The 14,499-nt window shown below is 46.7% G+C and overlaps 1 protein-coding gene across 26 annotated transcripts in view; it reads left to right on the top strand.

Moving 5' to 3' along the window:
• Positions 1-14,499, top strand: part of LIMCH1 (LIM and calponin homology domains 1) — a 329,186-nt gene that overhangs the window by 259,578 nt on the left and 55,109 nt on the right. For 16 of the 26 annotated variants that reach the window (XM_082728792.1, XM_082728815.1, XM_082728812.1 and 13 more), the window contains 3 exons: positions 7,884-7,919; positions 12,676-12,802; positions 14,185-14,342. In XM_082728792.1, coding sequence (XP_082584918.1) covers positions 7,884-7,919; positions 12,676-12,802; positions 14,185-14,342 — 321 coding nt within the window. Of the gene's footprint in view, positions 1-9; positions 247-772; positions 1,103-6,937; positions 6,999-7,883; positions 7,920-12,675; positions 12,803-14,184; positions 14,343-14,499 lie in introns of those variants that run through there. The other 10 variants (XM_082728814.1, XM_082728813.1, XM_082728795.1 and 7 more) reach the window with 3 other exon arrangements.

Here is a 14,499-nt window from a genome sequence, read left to right as displayed (position 1 = left end):
AACTGACAGGAACCAGGGCCAAGAGGTGAAGTCAGTGGTGGCCTGTATTACTCGGACTCAGGAGAGCAAACCGGCAGAAGAGGGAGTGAGGAAGGTGCCAGATCTTTACAGAGATGACCTGGCTCAGCGGAGAATTCAGGGCCTCCCCGGCCCTCAGCGAGAGGCTCCAAGATTTGTCACAGTCTCCAATATCACCGAAGCGGACTTGGAGACGTGGGAGAGGCTGAAAGTGTCAGGAAAGACGAGGTGTGTCATGCTTTTCCTAAATTTTCCCCTGCAAGCGGTTTCGTTAAACTTTGAAGGAATCAAATGCTTATCCTTCTATCATTTTTTTTACTCTCATGGCTGGAGAAAAAAATACCTCCTAAAACATAGTGTATTCTATATGCGTTGAAAATTATTAATACTGAAAGTTAGGAGTCACTGAATGGAAAATATTCTCTTTAATTGAACCAACTACTGGGAAAGGTAATTTCGATAGGCTTGTTTACGTGGTTCTTAACCCATTTTTGTTATTTCACCATACATAAGATTTTCTTATGCCATCATTGATGATGTTGGGAGTGATATTTTGAGCACCAGAGAAGCTTAAAGCCTTGTTTACGAGGCAAGACTATGACCATTCCTTCCTTTGATGAATGGGAAAGCAATTCTGCTCTAACCATATTAGTATTTTTCATAAATCTAGTATTCCAAAGCAGAGGTGGGGGGAGCTCTTAGTAATTTGCACTTGCCTAAGAAATCTTTGGAACTCATTTCTGGTTCTGACTAGGGATGGAGATATTGAGCCCATCTGTGCCCCTGAGCCTTCACCAGAAATTAAAGCAGAAACTGCCATTCGTGATGATTTTGCCAGCCGCAAAGCGAGGGCCTATAAGAAAGCTTCCAGCCCTCGGCAAAAGTTTGTGCACTTTGGACCCGTGACAGAGATAGATCAGCAGAAATGGAAGCGGCTCAGCATTGGCCGGGCCGGGCCTAGGGAGGACGTGAAAGGAGTCCTCAGTCGTGGCAGCAAGACCGAAACTAACTCTGTCTCCCCTTCCTCCGCGGCCACGTCCAGTTTAGGAAAAGACCAAACGCTTCCCGCACAGAATGATCCCAGGTATTTTCCTCCATCCGGGTCCAAGCCCCGCATGGGAGCCGCTGCTGCTTTGCAAGGGTCTGTCGAAGCACCTCTCAGAGACCTCCGGCGGTCCCATAGTGGGAACAGGCTCTTTGGCTGGTTGGCAGAGGAGCAGCGTCCGCGGGTCGCCCTGGGGAGGAGCACGCGTGTGACAGTTAATGGCAGGCGTCCATTTTGATTCCATTGTCCCCAGAATCACCGCCGGGGAATGCCAGTAATCTTGGCCAAGGACCCTTTTTCCCTCGGCTGCATTCAGCACTGTTTTATTAGTTGGAAATGCTGAAATGAACTCGACAGAATGTTTTAATGATACCCCAGCGTTTCTTCTAGAGATCTGTTGGTAGAATTCAGGTTTATCTACAACCTCCCTCTTTTCCTATCCCGTGGAGGGAGGAAAAAATAGTGACTCATATCATTCGTTCAAATTTAGACATTGAAGTGAAAAAAAGTAAAGGCCTCTTCCCTCCCCTACTTAGAAAAAAAAAAAAAAAGGTATGATGAATTGTGAATGGAAAAAGACTCCTTTCTTGGGGTTCCTATGAGTCAAGAGTTTCCTTGGCTGATTCACCCAACGAATGTGTGAGGGATCACCTAGGAGAAGCCCTTGCGGGCCTGTCAGCAGTTCTCCTCCTCACTGGAAGCCTTCCAGCTTTGAGTTCCCAGGTCCTCTCCTGGAGGTTCAGTTCTGTGGGCTGGTCTCTCCTCCAGGAAGCAGGTATGGGAGGTTTATAAGCCACTGGACTGTCCTGGGAACCTCCATTGCACCTGTGTGTTGAGAGCAAAGTAACGCTCTCCATGGCCAGGAGAAATGCTCAAGATGTCCTCCTCTGTGCTCTGTCCTTGAAATCCAAAGGCAACAGTGAATGGTCCATGATGCAGAGATGGGTGTCTTTCATCCAATACTTATGGCCGACAGCATGGAGGATAGCAGACTGTAGATAGAAATAGTCTGCACCCACCAGATATACAGTTGGTGTTTCAGAGGCTGATGGGGACCTGGGGTGGGGGTCAGGAGGTAGTAAGAAATGCATCGTTGAGTGCTTGACTACTGAGGGGGCCGTCACTCAGTTCCATGGGGACAGGCTCTTGCCAGCCCTACTTTGACTTTCCGCAGGCGCTCGCTGGCACTCCCCTTCCATTTTCTCCATCTGAGTATGTCATCCTTACTAACCAGCTTCCGGAATGAGAGCAGCCGAACTCTTCTTAATCTCTCATTCTCAACAACGTTTGTTGTGTCCTTTCATAATTCTTTTTCCTCTTCTCTCTTGCTACCAATGCTGCTTGGTTGTCAACAGAATAGTGAATTCTGGCGTAGGGGACTGTTGCAAAAGGGTGTCGCAGCTGGGTCCCATACTGGAGACCCAGGAGGAGCACGTTTGCGGTTTGAGCGAGCACCCAGGAGCAGAGGAAGGTGAGGAGCGACGTTCCTTCCCTTCCCGGGAGGTGCAGGATGACAGGTGGGGTCAAGGCCTCGGGTGTGAATTCTTCCCTAGCAGTAAAGCTGTCCTCTCTGGCTTCAGCAACGTGCAAACAGCTGCCGCAGGATGGCAAGGAAGAGAAGGAAGGAGTTGCTCAAAGAGATTCTGAGATGCCGCCAAAGGCTGAGCCATCAGAGGAGAGCGGCCGGCCACTGTGAGCGCTTGCCTGCCTTCCAGGGTGTGCTGCCTCTGCTGTGTGTGGCTGTTGTGTCCCCAGAAAACAGCTTCGAGCCACAGTATGCCCTTGATGACTGACATGGTGTGGAGTTCAGTCACTTAGAAGAATGCACCCAGCCCAGGGTCAGAGTCCTGCTCTCAGTGCCCTCCCTGGGTAGAGATGGGAGCCTTTGCATGTGGTTGGGTGCTGGCCAGATTTCATTCTCGGGAATCCTGAAAAACCGGAAAGGGAAACCCGTTCCGGTGTAAATACCCATTGCATGACCGAGGCCCACAGTGTTAGTACTCGGTTGCTCTGTGTGCTGCTGCCTCCACGGACGTTGGCTTCCTCTGTCTTGGGTTGATGCCATTGGGGGATGCTACTGAAAACATCTTTAGCAATAAGTGGCCTTTGACCGGCTGGACTGAATATTGCCCTAGTGTGTGTCCCCTGGCCTCCGAATGCAAGACTTCGGGGACAGAAGAGAGCTCAGAGAGGACGACAGCTCCTGCCTGGAGCAGCGGCAGACCGAAAGGCCCAGGAAAGTTGTATGAGTCACAAAAAGATGACATGATGGTCAGAAGAACCAGGATGTGTCTTAGACGCGTGGGAGCCAACGTAAACCAGTTCCTTCCAGTTCCGTTTGCAAAGCGGCAGGATGTGGAGGAATCTGCCAGGGGTCCGCCGTTGAAGGATACGAGGTCAGAAGATTTTCCTGAGCTTTTGTGGTGTTGTTTTTCTGGTCTGAGCCTTCATAGATGCTTTGAGTATGTTATTAACGCGTTATGATACCTCAGCGCCACTTACCTGGGATTGCTTGCGGAAATGGAATGATAAAAATTGGCCAAGAATTTTTTTTCCTTTTTTGCCTATAAGCAGGTATGGAAAGAAGATGCATTTGTGAATTTTCTGGTTCAGCAAATTTTTTTTTCGGACTCATCTTGTGGGCCCCCTAAATGGGTAACTCTTATTTCCTCCTAGTTCGTATAGGAGCCCTCAGGTAAAGGAATTGAACTTCTTTCTGAGCTACTTGATTTCACTTTGATTCCAGGAACGTCTTCAGGTCCAAAGAAGACGTATACCACTTACCAATTTGTAATTCCATTTTATTCCAACATTAGCAAACACTCAGGGCTTTCTAGAGGTAAGATTTCTATTCCATGCTATGACTTGATTTAAAAGAACAAATAAGGAGGGGCATCTGGGTGGCTCAGTCGGTTAAGCGTCTGCCTTGGGCTCAAGTCATGAGCCTAGGGGCCTGGAGCGGAGCTCCCGGCTCACTGAGGAGCCTGCTTCTCCCTTTCCTCCCCACTCATGTGTTCTCTCCCACCATCTCTCTCTCTCTCTCAAATTAAAAAAAAAAAAAAATCTTGAAAAAGAAAAAAAAGAACAAGTAAGGAAATAATCTGAAGTTTGTAGTTAAAAGTCCTAAATGTTGAAGCCTCTGTTGCTATTTAATGAGAGTGATACATTTTGTTGAAAGTAGGGTCTGCCAGATCTAAGTGGAATAAAAGTGAGAGGTGTTGGGCACAACAACAGGATCCACTAGAAAACAGGAAGCAGCGGGGTTCCGGTTCACGAAGGAGCCTAAAGGTAGTGAGTCAGAGGCTAGGATGGGAAGCAGGGAAAACCTTAAGTGACACCCAAATTTTAAAATGAAGATCCCGTCTATCTTTATGACCCGGATTTAATCTGTGCCGTGTTAAGCCTCCGAATTCTCCCAGCGCTGTCGCAGAACCTTGTTGTAACGTTGGTTTCAGGAGGCGGGGGTACTCTTCGAGCTGTGTTTTTGTTGTCTTCTCGTCCAGAGTGCTCTGTAGCCCTTTCAAAGGGTGGCTGCTCCCTCTAGCTCACCTTCTGGAAATTCACAGGTAGGGCCATGCACAGAGAAATGGGTGAGCGGATCCCACATGGGTCCCGGCTGGTCAGGGCCTGTCAGGGCTGGTTCGAGAGAGAGGGACTGACTGATCGGCCTTGTCCATCACCCTCCCTCACTTTCCAGATGCCCTGACAGAGCGTGGCCCCGGTGTCTTGGGCTGCTGTAAAGCAAGTGAGCATGAAAGGGAAGAAGGAAGTGGAGGCTCGTGGCTGCCTACCCTTTCCGGGTGTTTTCCCATGGACTTATTCCTCGCATGACCTTTGAGAGGAAGAATTTTCATCTGCATTTTGCAATTAGGGAACAGAGGCCCACGTCCACACAGCTGGTTATTACAGATCCAATATTCAGACCCAGCCCTACCTGAGCAGAAGGCCCCGGTCCCCCTCCAGCACGTGGCCTGCACTGGTTCCTAGAGGAAACGGTGGCAGTCTGATGAATTCCTTGTCACTTGTAACTGTCCCTCTGTGATTTGGAGAAAGTCCTTTTTAGATCCAAGTGGGAATGAATGGCTAGTGTGAGCAGGAGATGTGGTCCCACGTGCTACGTGTCCCAGGTGTGTGACTGAGGGCGCATACGCCTTGGGAATTCATGTTTCTTTTCCACAACTATCTATTGAGTAACTGCTCTGTGTAAAACATAGGGCTCTGTGCTAGCGGATCATTTTAAATGAGCAAGACACCCATTTTTTCCCCTCTCACTTCAAATGAAGCAGTGCCAGTTCACAATATGGAGGTATAAAACCAGCTAATTACTGATCCCCAAATGCTTGATTAGTGCCAAAAGTTACATACATGAAATAGATGCACAGAATATTCTCTTTATCTTTCTAAATATCCTTACCCTCAGAACTGAACTTTATTCATTGCCTTTTCATTACCCGCCCCCCACCACCACCACCCCCGCCTTCTGGTAGGATGCTTATACCAACTGTGATTTGTCTGGCCAATTTTATACCTATTGACTTACCTACTCTGTATTATTTTTTAAAATCTCTTTATTAGTGATTTTTTTTTAAATTTACCTTTACTTTTCAGTTTCCCATAGAACAGAGGAGAAAGCCACTAGAAGCCCAAGCTCTAATTATCTTCTCCTTAACTGCAAAGACAGTTCTGCTTAAATGGATGCCCTCTTAAATCTAATGAATTAGGAGGTGATTCCTGAAATCTGTGAGTGTATAGTAAAAGGGTAAATGAGCATTATCTTCAGAGACTAAGCTGTTCTTTTCTCTTCAATTTTCAGAACATCCAGTAAGTGCTCAATAAATACTTAATGGAGGACCTCATCTGGTCACTGTTCAGGGAAGCCAGAAAAGAGCTCCTTGCCCTCATGGCGCTTACACTTTAGCATGAATCTACATTTGTTGGTAGAGATGTCAGTGAAAGGCTGTTAAGTATCTTGCATAGAAGCAGTGTAAATTCAGATACAGCCTCTCCCTTGCTGCAACAAGGTATAGCTGAATCTCATCAACAAAATGGGCTTAAGGAGCCAGACTCAAAGGTATACATACTATTTACATAGTACAGAACACTCGACACTGACCTCTGGATGTGTCTGGGTTACGCAGACTCACCGAGGGGTATGTTTGTGCCCGGTGCCCTTCTGTATGTATAGTCTCCTTCAATAACACATGAACAAAAATATTCAGATCAAGACACAAAACACATCCTATCAGTTCATTATTTCTCAGTTAACTAGGCAGAACTTCTCTGCTGCCTCCGTAGATAATTTAGAAAACACTGGATTTGAGTAAGCTTACTCCAGTAGGCCTGTGAACCGGCAGATGTTGATCCTGTCTTCAGAACTAACTTCTCATGCACTCTCCCATGACTGTGGAGAAATCTATTGGTCATTGGTTCCAAATGTAGGAGTGTTTCTAGAAAACTGAGTGTATTGGGTTAAACTTTAGCCCCTTCGGAAACTATCCCCTGGAAAAACAGAAAATGAGTCTTAACTGCCAGAAAAGAAATATTCACAAACCTTTGGGCCATTTCAACAGAGACTTTGGGTCTTGCACTGGTGTGGTTGTCTTTGCTGTGAATGAAAACAATTATTAATGAATGCACGAATGCAAACTGTTCTAGAATGATAAGAGCGGGTAAGAGAAAAGGGTGTGTGTGTGGGGGGGGGGGTGCACGCACCCATTTATTCCAGGGTGTTTTCCCCAAGATTAGAGGAAGACATCTCTAGAAATGACTCTTTTCCCCATGAACTATTAAGAAACTGAACACGAGACTAGGTAATTTTTGCTGAAAACCACAAAATTTAATTTGCTGGAAACCGAAAGCAGGACCTTTTTTCTTTGCTCAAATAATTCTTTGTCCACCATTGGAGTGCAGAAATGAACTGCGTTTGAGGGCATAGGTAAGAACCTTCTCTTAATATTTCCCTTTGCTGAAGAGATAATCATTTGTGGAAGCTGCTTTTTAAAATGTGCTTTAAAATATGCCCTTTCAGCGTCCTAATTTCTTTTTTCTAATTTAACCTTTTTCTTCGCTTTATCAAATGCATGAAAACTTAAAGTGTCTGTCCTGCAGAAGGTACAACTTTGTAGATCTAAACAATCACAAGAATATAAAAGACTGTAAAAAGGAAAACTTTGGTTTTTCAAGTTATGGAATATTATCCAAGTCTGGCTTTGATTAAGGCTGCCAGTTTTCTAGGAATTGTGGTTTTTGTCAAACGCATGCGGAAGACACTGATTGGGGTTCTGGTTGGAGTTCTGGTTTGCTTTCAGAAAACTGCAGAAACGCTCTTTGATGTCATTTGTGCAAATGTATTAACACATCAGGGAAAGGGTCAGTAAGCGTGTGCTTCTATGTTGGGTGTCCATTACAGCCCATTACTGGCGAACACAAAGGCCTGAGCGGTTTAACTGTTTGTGAACGATTTACAAGTTTGGCTCCCCCCACTCCACCTTAAACTACCTTCTCTAAACCTGGTGGGTTACACCTAAGCCTTCTTATGTTTATTTTGAACAGACTCTTTTTTTGTGGGTAGCGTGGGGATTATTTTCCTCTCTCCTCTGTGTTTTAATACACATTTTGCATTCTTTGGCAATGTCAAGACTGTTCTTTCATTCCCAGAAGTTAATAAATGCCGCTAATTGTGTCATGACGCTTCTCTTCCAGCGCGATCGGCAAAAAAGGTTTGGCACGCAAAGATGTCGCCGGTAATGTTTATTGCCAGCTTGGTTACAGAGCTAACCTTCTGTCTTTCCATCCTCTAATTTTGTATTTGGTCTTGTAGATACGGTCCGAGAACTCCTGTGTCTGATGACGCAGAGTAAGTTGTCTTGTGTTTGTAGGAATCCATTAATGACTAGCTTAAACTGCATGTTTCCCATACTTACCACTAATTGAAATGCAATTAATGCGACAGTGAACTGAGCAGCTAACCGACTCACGCAGCCTCGGAAAAGCACTTGAAGTTGGAATGTAGAACATATGTTCTGTGCAGGAGAGATGAATGAAAGAGGAACTCAAGCATGATTCTAATACACAGCTGCTGCTTAAACTTAACATTTGCTTTTCATAGACATGGCATGGGGAGGCTGGTCTTACGGTCTGGATGTTGGTACCCCTTCCGAACCACAGAATTATTCTGCGTTTTTGCATTTAATTCTTGATACGTTAGGGCTTGGAGTTGACAATGAGGCGAGTCATTCTCATGGCCCTGGTTTTTTTGTTTTGTTTTGTTTTGTTGTTTTGTTTTGAGCTGAGAAAACAAATCCTGAACCACTAATTATAGAATCAGGAGCCCAAGTTCCTCCCAGGTTGGAATAATATAACTGTGGGATGCTCAAGACCAGAACATTGGGGTTGCGCTCCAGTTCTGCGGCATAGCAAGGAGTCAGGATGTCAAACGTGACTTGGCCTTCCTCTCTCAGCTCCTTCATTTCCACTTCTCTCAGAGATTCATTCCCTACTTCCACCCCACGTCCAAATTTGAGGAGGGGCCAACACTCTCCCATTTGTGACCACATGAACTGTTTCAGAAATGGATTTCCCATCTGCAGAGCATTCAGAAGCAGATATCCAAGGCAAATGTTTTCTTGGCCCAATACTAGCTTTCTCAGAGTTGAATAAATCTGTATTTTGAGAAACCTAATTAATACCTAATTCCATTGTCAGTGGCCCTGCCGAGCCTGGTGTCTCTGGGAGGACCAGTCCATGTGCTGGTGGGAGTACGGGGCCATCAGAAGAGCCACACAGTGGCCTAAGACATTTCATTCACCAAGTGAGGAGTCTTTAAAGAAGGGTGCAAAACGCAAAAACCATTGCCACCAACAACAAGGAGACTGGGCCCCCAGATTTCTCAGTTTCCCCAGTAACCCCAGTTTCCAGTACCTTTTCCACGTCTGTGTTCAAGATGTCAGCTTGGTTTGTCTTAGCACCAAGCGGGCTGCCTCGGGTGTCAGGATAGGTTTCCAGTGTGCCATCTCTGATGGCTTTGTGTCCTGACGTGCAGCACAGCCATATCTCAAAACCAAATTCCCGCTGAGCTTGGCCGACTACACGAAGTTAAGTAGTCTGTAAAATTCAGCCCCGGTTATGACATTGAAAATCTGCACTGGTGATATTTAACATGCACTGAAAGGAAGATTATCTAAGATGATAGGCAAAACGCTACTTTGATTTGGTTCGCAAAAACATTTTGATGGGATGGATTTATTCTTCATCAGTACAAGGCCCCTGAGCAGTTGGCCTAGGGTGGATCTCTGGGAAATCCCAAAAAGTGGAAGAAAGGAAGCCATGGGAAGGAGAGTTTGAATCTTGCCCGTACCTTGAATATGAAACCTCACCCACGGGAAAAGTGAATGATTTTTTTTCAGGGCAGTGGAGGTGGGGACTCCCTTTGCTGCCCCAAATTTACAAAACATGACCTCATGGACTAAGAAGAGTAAAAGGAACTTCTTTTCCAGAGGTCTGACCTGGGAGTATCCAAAGTGCCGAATTTCCTTCTTGGGAGTAGACGCAACCTACGTGAAGCCGTGTGGGGTGTAAAATGCAAAGCTTATACTGGGACTTTAGTTTTCAAATAGATATTCATTATATGTTTAGTGTATCCCCCCCCCCCACTCTCTCCCTTTTCCAAAATCTTTAAGGGCAATTATTGGCACGGGCTCTGTTTATTCAGAACTGGCACGTCCTTAAAATACAGTCCAATCAAAAAAAGATGTGCCCTTTCAGGAAAATGCAGGTCGGGGGCAGACCTACCACACAGGCAAACAGAGATTTCCGCCTCCCAGCAAGCCAAAAATGTTTCCATAGATACAGTTTCACCTTCTGGCCCTTTTCTTCACGTGCACGTTCCTCCTGTCCCGAGGCTCTGCCCACCAACGGAGCCTGTGCACCGTGAGAGCTGGAGGCTGTTTTATTCCTAATTCCCTCACCTCTGACCTGGCCCCAAAACAGTTTCCAGGCTTCCCTGGAGGTGATTTCATCCTGGCCCTCAAAAATGCCACCTCACCTTCATGGAAGACTCTGGAGGTGGCAGCCGGGACCCTCATCCCAACAGCACAAGGCATGGGCTGAGAGCAAATGCTGAGAGGAACCCACATTAATAATCTGGAGCTTGGGCTCCTCCAGGATCCCCCACCCTGCTTCCCCCCACCCCCCCCAACACACACTTCTTCATTTTGGAGGCTGAGTCCAACCTCTGAAGCAAGAGACATTTTCTGAATGGTGACTCAGCCCATTTTCTGTCTCGTATTATCAATTTTCAACTTGCTTAGTTCCTTTTTTTTGAAATGGCGTGAAGACATAACTCATAGTTCGGTTAGTTCTTTTTTTGGTCAGGTGGCTGGAATTTCTTTAAAACAAAACAAAACCACTCTGGGGAAAAATAGTACTTCCTGGTATATGAGAGGACAAACCCGAGTTTCTTTTTTTATTTCACTAACCAGCTTTTGGCCACCTTTGGGCTGGGGTCATGAGAAATTCATGGTGGCAACAGAGATAGGACCCCAGGACAGAAGGCGGCAGTTCTCAAGGCCTTGCTCCCGTTCTTTTCCGAGTGACATAACCAGATCGCAAATCTTGGAGAAGGCCGCCATTTTTTCCCGGGGTTCCAGGAGAAGACCTGGCTCCAGGAATGGAATGAATTTTGGTCTCTTTCTGGAAAGCCTCCTTAAGCAAATTTTCACCCATGATGTTTTAAAAACAAACAAAACAAAAAACTGTGAGGTTAGCGGTTATGTGTACGGCTGCAAATTTCCAAATCTTTCTTAAACCACCTTAATAAATATCTAAAAAAACGAAAAATCACAGCCCCCCTCCCCTTTGGAGGACCGCAGTTTATCTTTCTAGAAGACGTAGCTGCCATAGCCAACACTATCCACTGGGTACGTAGGGGCAGTTCCCCATGGTGGCCTGTCATATTTGTGCCAAACAGGCCTCAGGGAAAGGTCTTTCTAGGCAGTCAGAGTATTCGAATACTCTTGGGTAAGACAGATTGCAAGTACAGTTTTCAGTTTTAGCTCTCTTAGGTCAGACTTAAATAGTCCAAGCCCTAGAGAGAAGGAAGAGGCACCCAACAGAGCCATGCAGTTCATTTTGAATGCATCGGAATGAAGGCGGGCAGCCATTGCACTGGGGATCTGTCTTCCCCTTCCAGAGAGGCTGTCTGCTCAGGACCCACTGGCGTCCAGGAACACTGCTGCTGTCCATTGTCTCCCCATGGGGAGAACTATTTGGGACATCATCGATGATGTCTAGAATTAAGTGGTGTCTAAGTGCATGGCTTTTCTTTTTCTTTGTGTTAAGCTGGCTTTAAAAATGGACTGTCTCAGTCTTCTGTTCTTAAGAGTTTAATAGTGAACCTCCATTTCTTGCTTTTGGACTGTGTAACCCCTTGGTCCCAGAGCTCATTTCTTTGAGGATTTTGCTTTGGTTTTTATTTCTGTCTTCATCTTGCTGCTTCAGCTTTTGCTGTAACAAAGGTCTGTGTAAGCACCACAGAAGAGGCCCTATGGTCTCGCCCAACATTTACTAAGATCCTATAGAACTTATCAGTAATATGTACAGCTTAGGGGCTTAAAAAAAAATTGCTTTCCCTAAGGTTTTTCTTGTAAAAGAGTAAACTCAGAAGTATCCTGACAAAAAAAAGGTAAAATGCTTGTGAGAAAATTAAGATGCAAAGTATAGAATGATTTATATATTTTATTCCTTAATCTTGCGATAAAATACCTTTTTTTCTTGATTCCGAGATGCTATCAACTGCACTTCCAATTTATGGGCATTTTTACAGGAAATAGAAATAACCACAGCAAACATATGAATCGCCAATGCATAGTTCTTGGATGCATCCACAATTCAGAAACTTCAGTATGAGAAGTTGAGGCTGGATGATTTTTTTTTTTTTTAAGTGGAGAAACTGCCTTCATGAGAAAGCACGTAGGGCAGCTCGTTGCACAAGCATTTACTGTAATGAAGTTTTGCTTCACGGAATGCCACCCTCCTTGCCCATAAATTCTCTCCACGTTATACATTTTAATTTCTCTGCATTTTGTTTCCTAATACATTTCCAAACGAGAAGAGCCCAAATACCTTTTTCTAGCTCATATGTAAACACGTTTTGGCACCTAGGTATAAAATTACATTGACTTGGGGCGCCAGGGTGGCTCAGGTGGTTAAGCGACTGCCTTTGGCTCAGGTCATAGTCCCAGAGTGCTGGGAGCTCCCTGCTCAGTGGGGAGCCTGCTTCTCCCTCTGCCTCTGCTGCTCTGCCTGCTTGTGTCTCTCGCTCTCTCGTCAAATAAATAAATAAAATCTTAAAAAAAATTTTTTTTCATTGACTTGCTGCAGCCACCCCTGAAGGCAAAGATGGTCCCCTTTTGGCTTTGGGAGCAAAAGAAGAGGCGGGGGTGCCAGCATGCCGGCTGCCGCCTGGGGCTTCGCAACACGCCGCATCGCGCTGCTGCCTTGAGCTGCGGAGGGAAAGGGGCCGTTTGGTCAGCGCGGTAGCGCCCCCGCGCGGCAGAACGCGCAGAGCACACCCCGGGCACCGGTCCATTTTTGTCTTTTCTCTCCACACTCAGGAGCACGAGTATGTTTGACATGCGGTGTGAGGAGGAGGCCACGGTGCAGCCGCACAGCAGGGCCCGCCAGGAGCAGCTCCAGCTGATAAATAACCAGCTGCGGGAAGAGGACGACAAATGGCAAGATGTGAGTGCAGGCCAAGGTTATGTGCCGCGGGGAGGCTGCCCAGCACCCTGGGCTAGAGGCCCCCCCCCCACAACAGCAGGAAGAGAGGTGGGGCGGGTAGACTTGGACTTGAAAGCCAGGCAGGGGGAGGGAGCCCCTGGGGGATTTCAAACAGGAGGTGTGGGAATTCAAGAAAGGTAAATGACAACATGGAGGTGAAGAGTGAAGGACACAGACAGGTACTGCACAAGTCCCCCCTGCTAGTAGGTTGCCGCAAAGGGAGGGGGTGGGGTGCAGGTGGGAGGCGCCTGGCATGGGACCTAGAATTGAAGATGCACTGTCTTTCGAGATGCTATATTGAAATGGATAATGTGTCTGCTGCTGATGGCAACGGTAGGCACCAACGTCAAAAGCGTACCAGTCACAGACACTGTTCTAACTGCCTTGTGTGTAGGCTTTCTTCCGTTTCCTTAGTGACTCAGTCAGCTAGCATCTAGTACCATCCTCAGTTCCACAGATGAGTCCCAGAACAGCTGAGTAACTTGTCCAAAGTCTCACAGCTAGTGAGGGAGGGAGCCAGGATGAGAACCAGGGAAGAGCCAGTGCGGAGAAGAGCTGGGAGACGGGGATAACGGGAGGGAGCCTGGATTCTTCCCTGTGGTCTTCCCAGAGCTCTCGGAGGTTGCCCTTGTGGGTTTGAGCGCACCCTCAGTCAGAAAAGTTCAAGTCCATGAAATGTAGTAAGAATCGGGTCTACCGTTTATCGAGCTGGCACCTTGTAGGCATTATGTCATTTAACCCTCGCCATAGGCTGGGAAGAGGACCTGTCATTGTCATCCTCATTTTAGGGATCAGGAAACTGAGGTGTAGAGAGGCTGACAAACATGCTGAGATACCAAAGCATGGGAACAGGCGGCACCGAGACCCTCTCCCACAGCTTTGATCCCACCCATCTGACTCCAGCGTCCCAGAAATCATTATTTCTGCCTTTTGTTCCTTCCCTGAGCGAATTGTGTCGGTCTGTGATTGATTCCTCCCATTCTCTTGTCAGCAAGTCCGTTCACAATGTGCAGGTCATACACTGGAGGAAACGAAGCTTCTTACGGTGCCCTGTGAAGCAATACTTTAAAATTTAGCAGCTGATATGAGATGTGATGGCGTAGTTCCCATTATCATGTGTAAATGAGGGTGCTGGCCCGCTCTGGATACTGTGGTTCTATGGGAATGCTTCCTGCCTCTGGGGCATCCCTGTTCCCACCAGACTTACCCTGGATTGAGTAGGCCTGGCCTCACATCGTGGTGGGCCCATAGTCAGTGCCCACTCCACTCTGCAGAGTAGAAATGGAGTTGTGTGCAGGCCTGTGGAAGTACGTTCTGTTGACCCTTTGCCCCCTACCCCCTAGGACCTGGCTCGCTGGAAGAGCCGTAGAAGAAGTGCTTCTCAGGACTTAATCAAGAAAGAGGAAGAAAGGAAGAAAATGGAGAAGTTACTGGCTGGCGAGGACGGAACAAGTGAACGAAGGAAAAGCATCAAAACCTACAGAGAAATTGTTCAAGAAAAGTGAGTCCTTTCTGTCGTCGTCGTTGTTGTCCATGTGCAATGGTATCTAGATGTGCTTTTTCTAAAAATTGTTGGTTATCACAAAGGCTCTGATGCCAGCATCACAGACTCCCTGGGCTCCCCCTTCGGCTCAGCCTTGGCTGCTGCCAAGGTCATC

Source organism: Mustela nivalis, assembly GCF_964662115.1.
Source record: "Mustela nivalis genome assembly, chromosome: 4".
NCBI lineage: Eukaryota > Metazoa > Chordata > Mammalia > Carnivora > Mustelidae > Mustela > Mustela nivalis.
The sequence above is the reverse complement of the archived record's forward strand: the minus strand, read 5'-3'. Positions and strand labels throughout refer to the sequence as shown.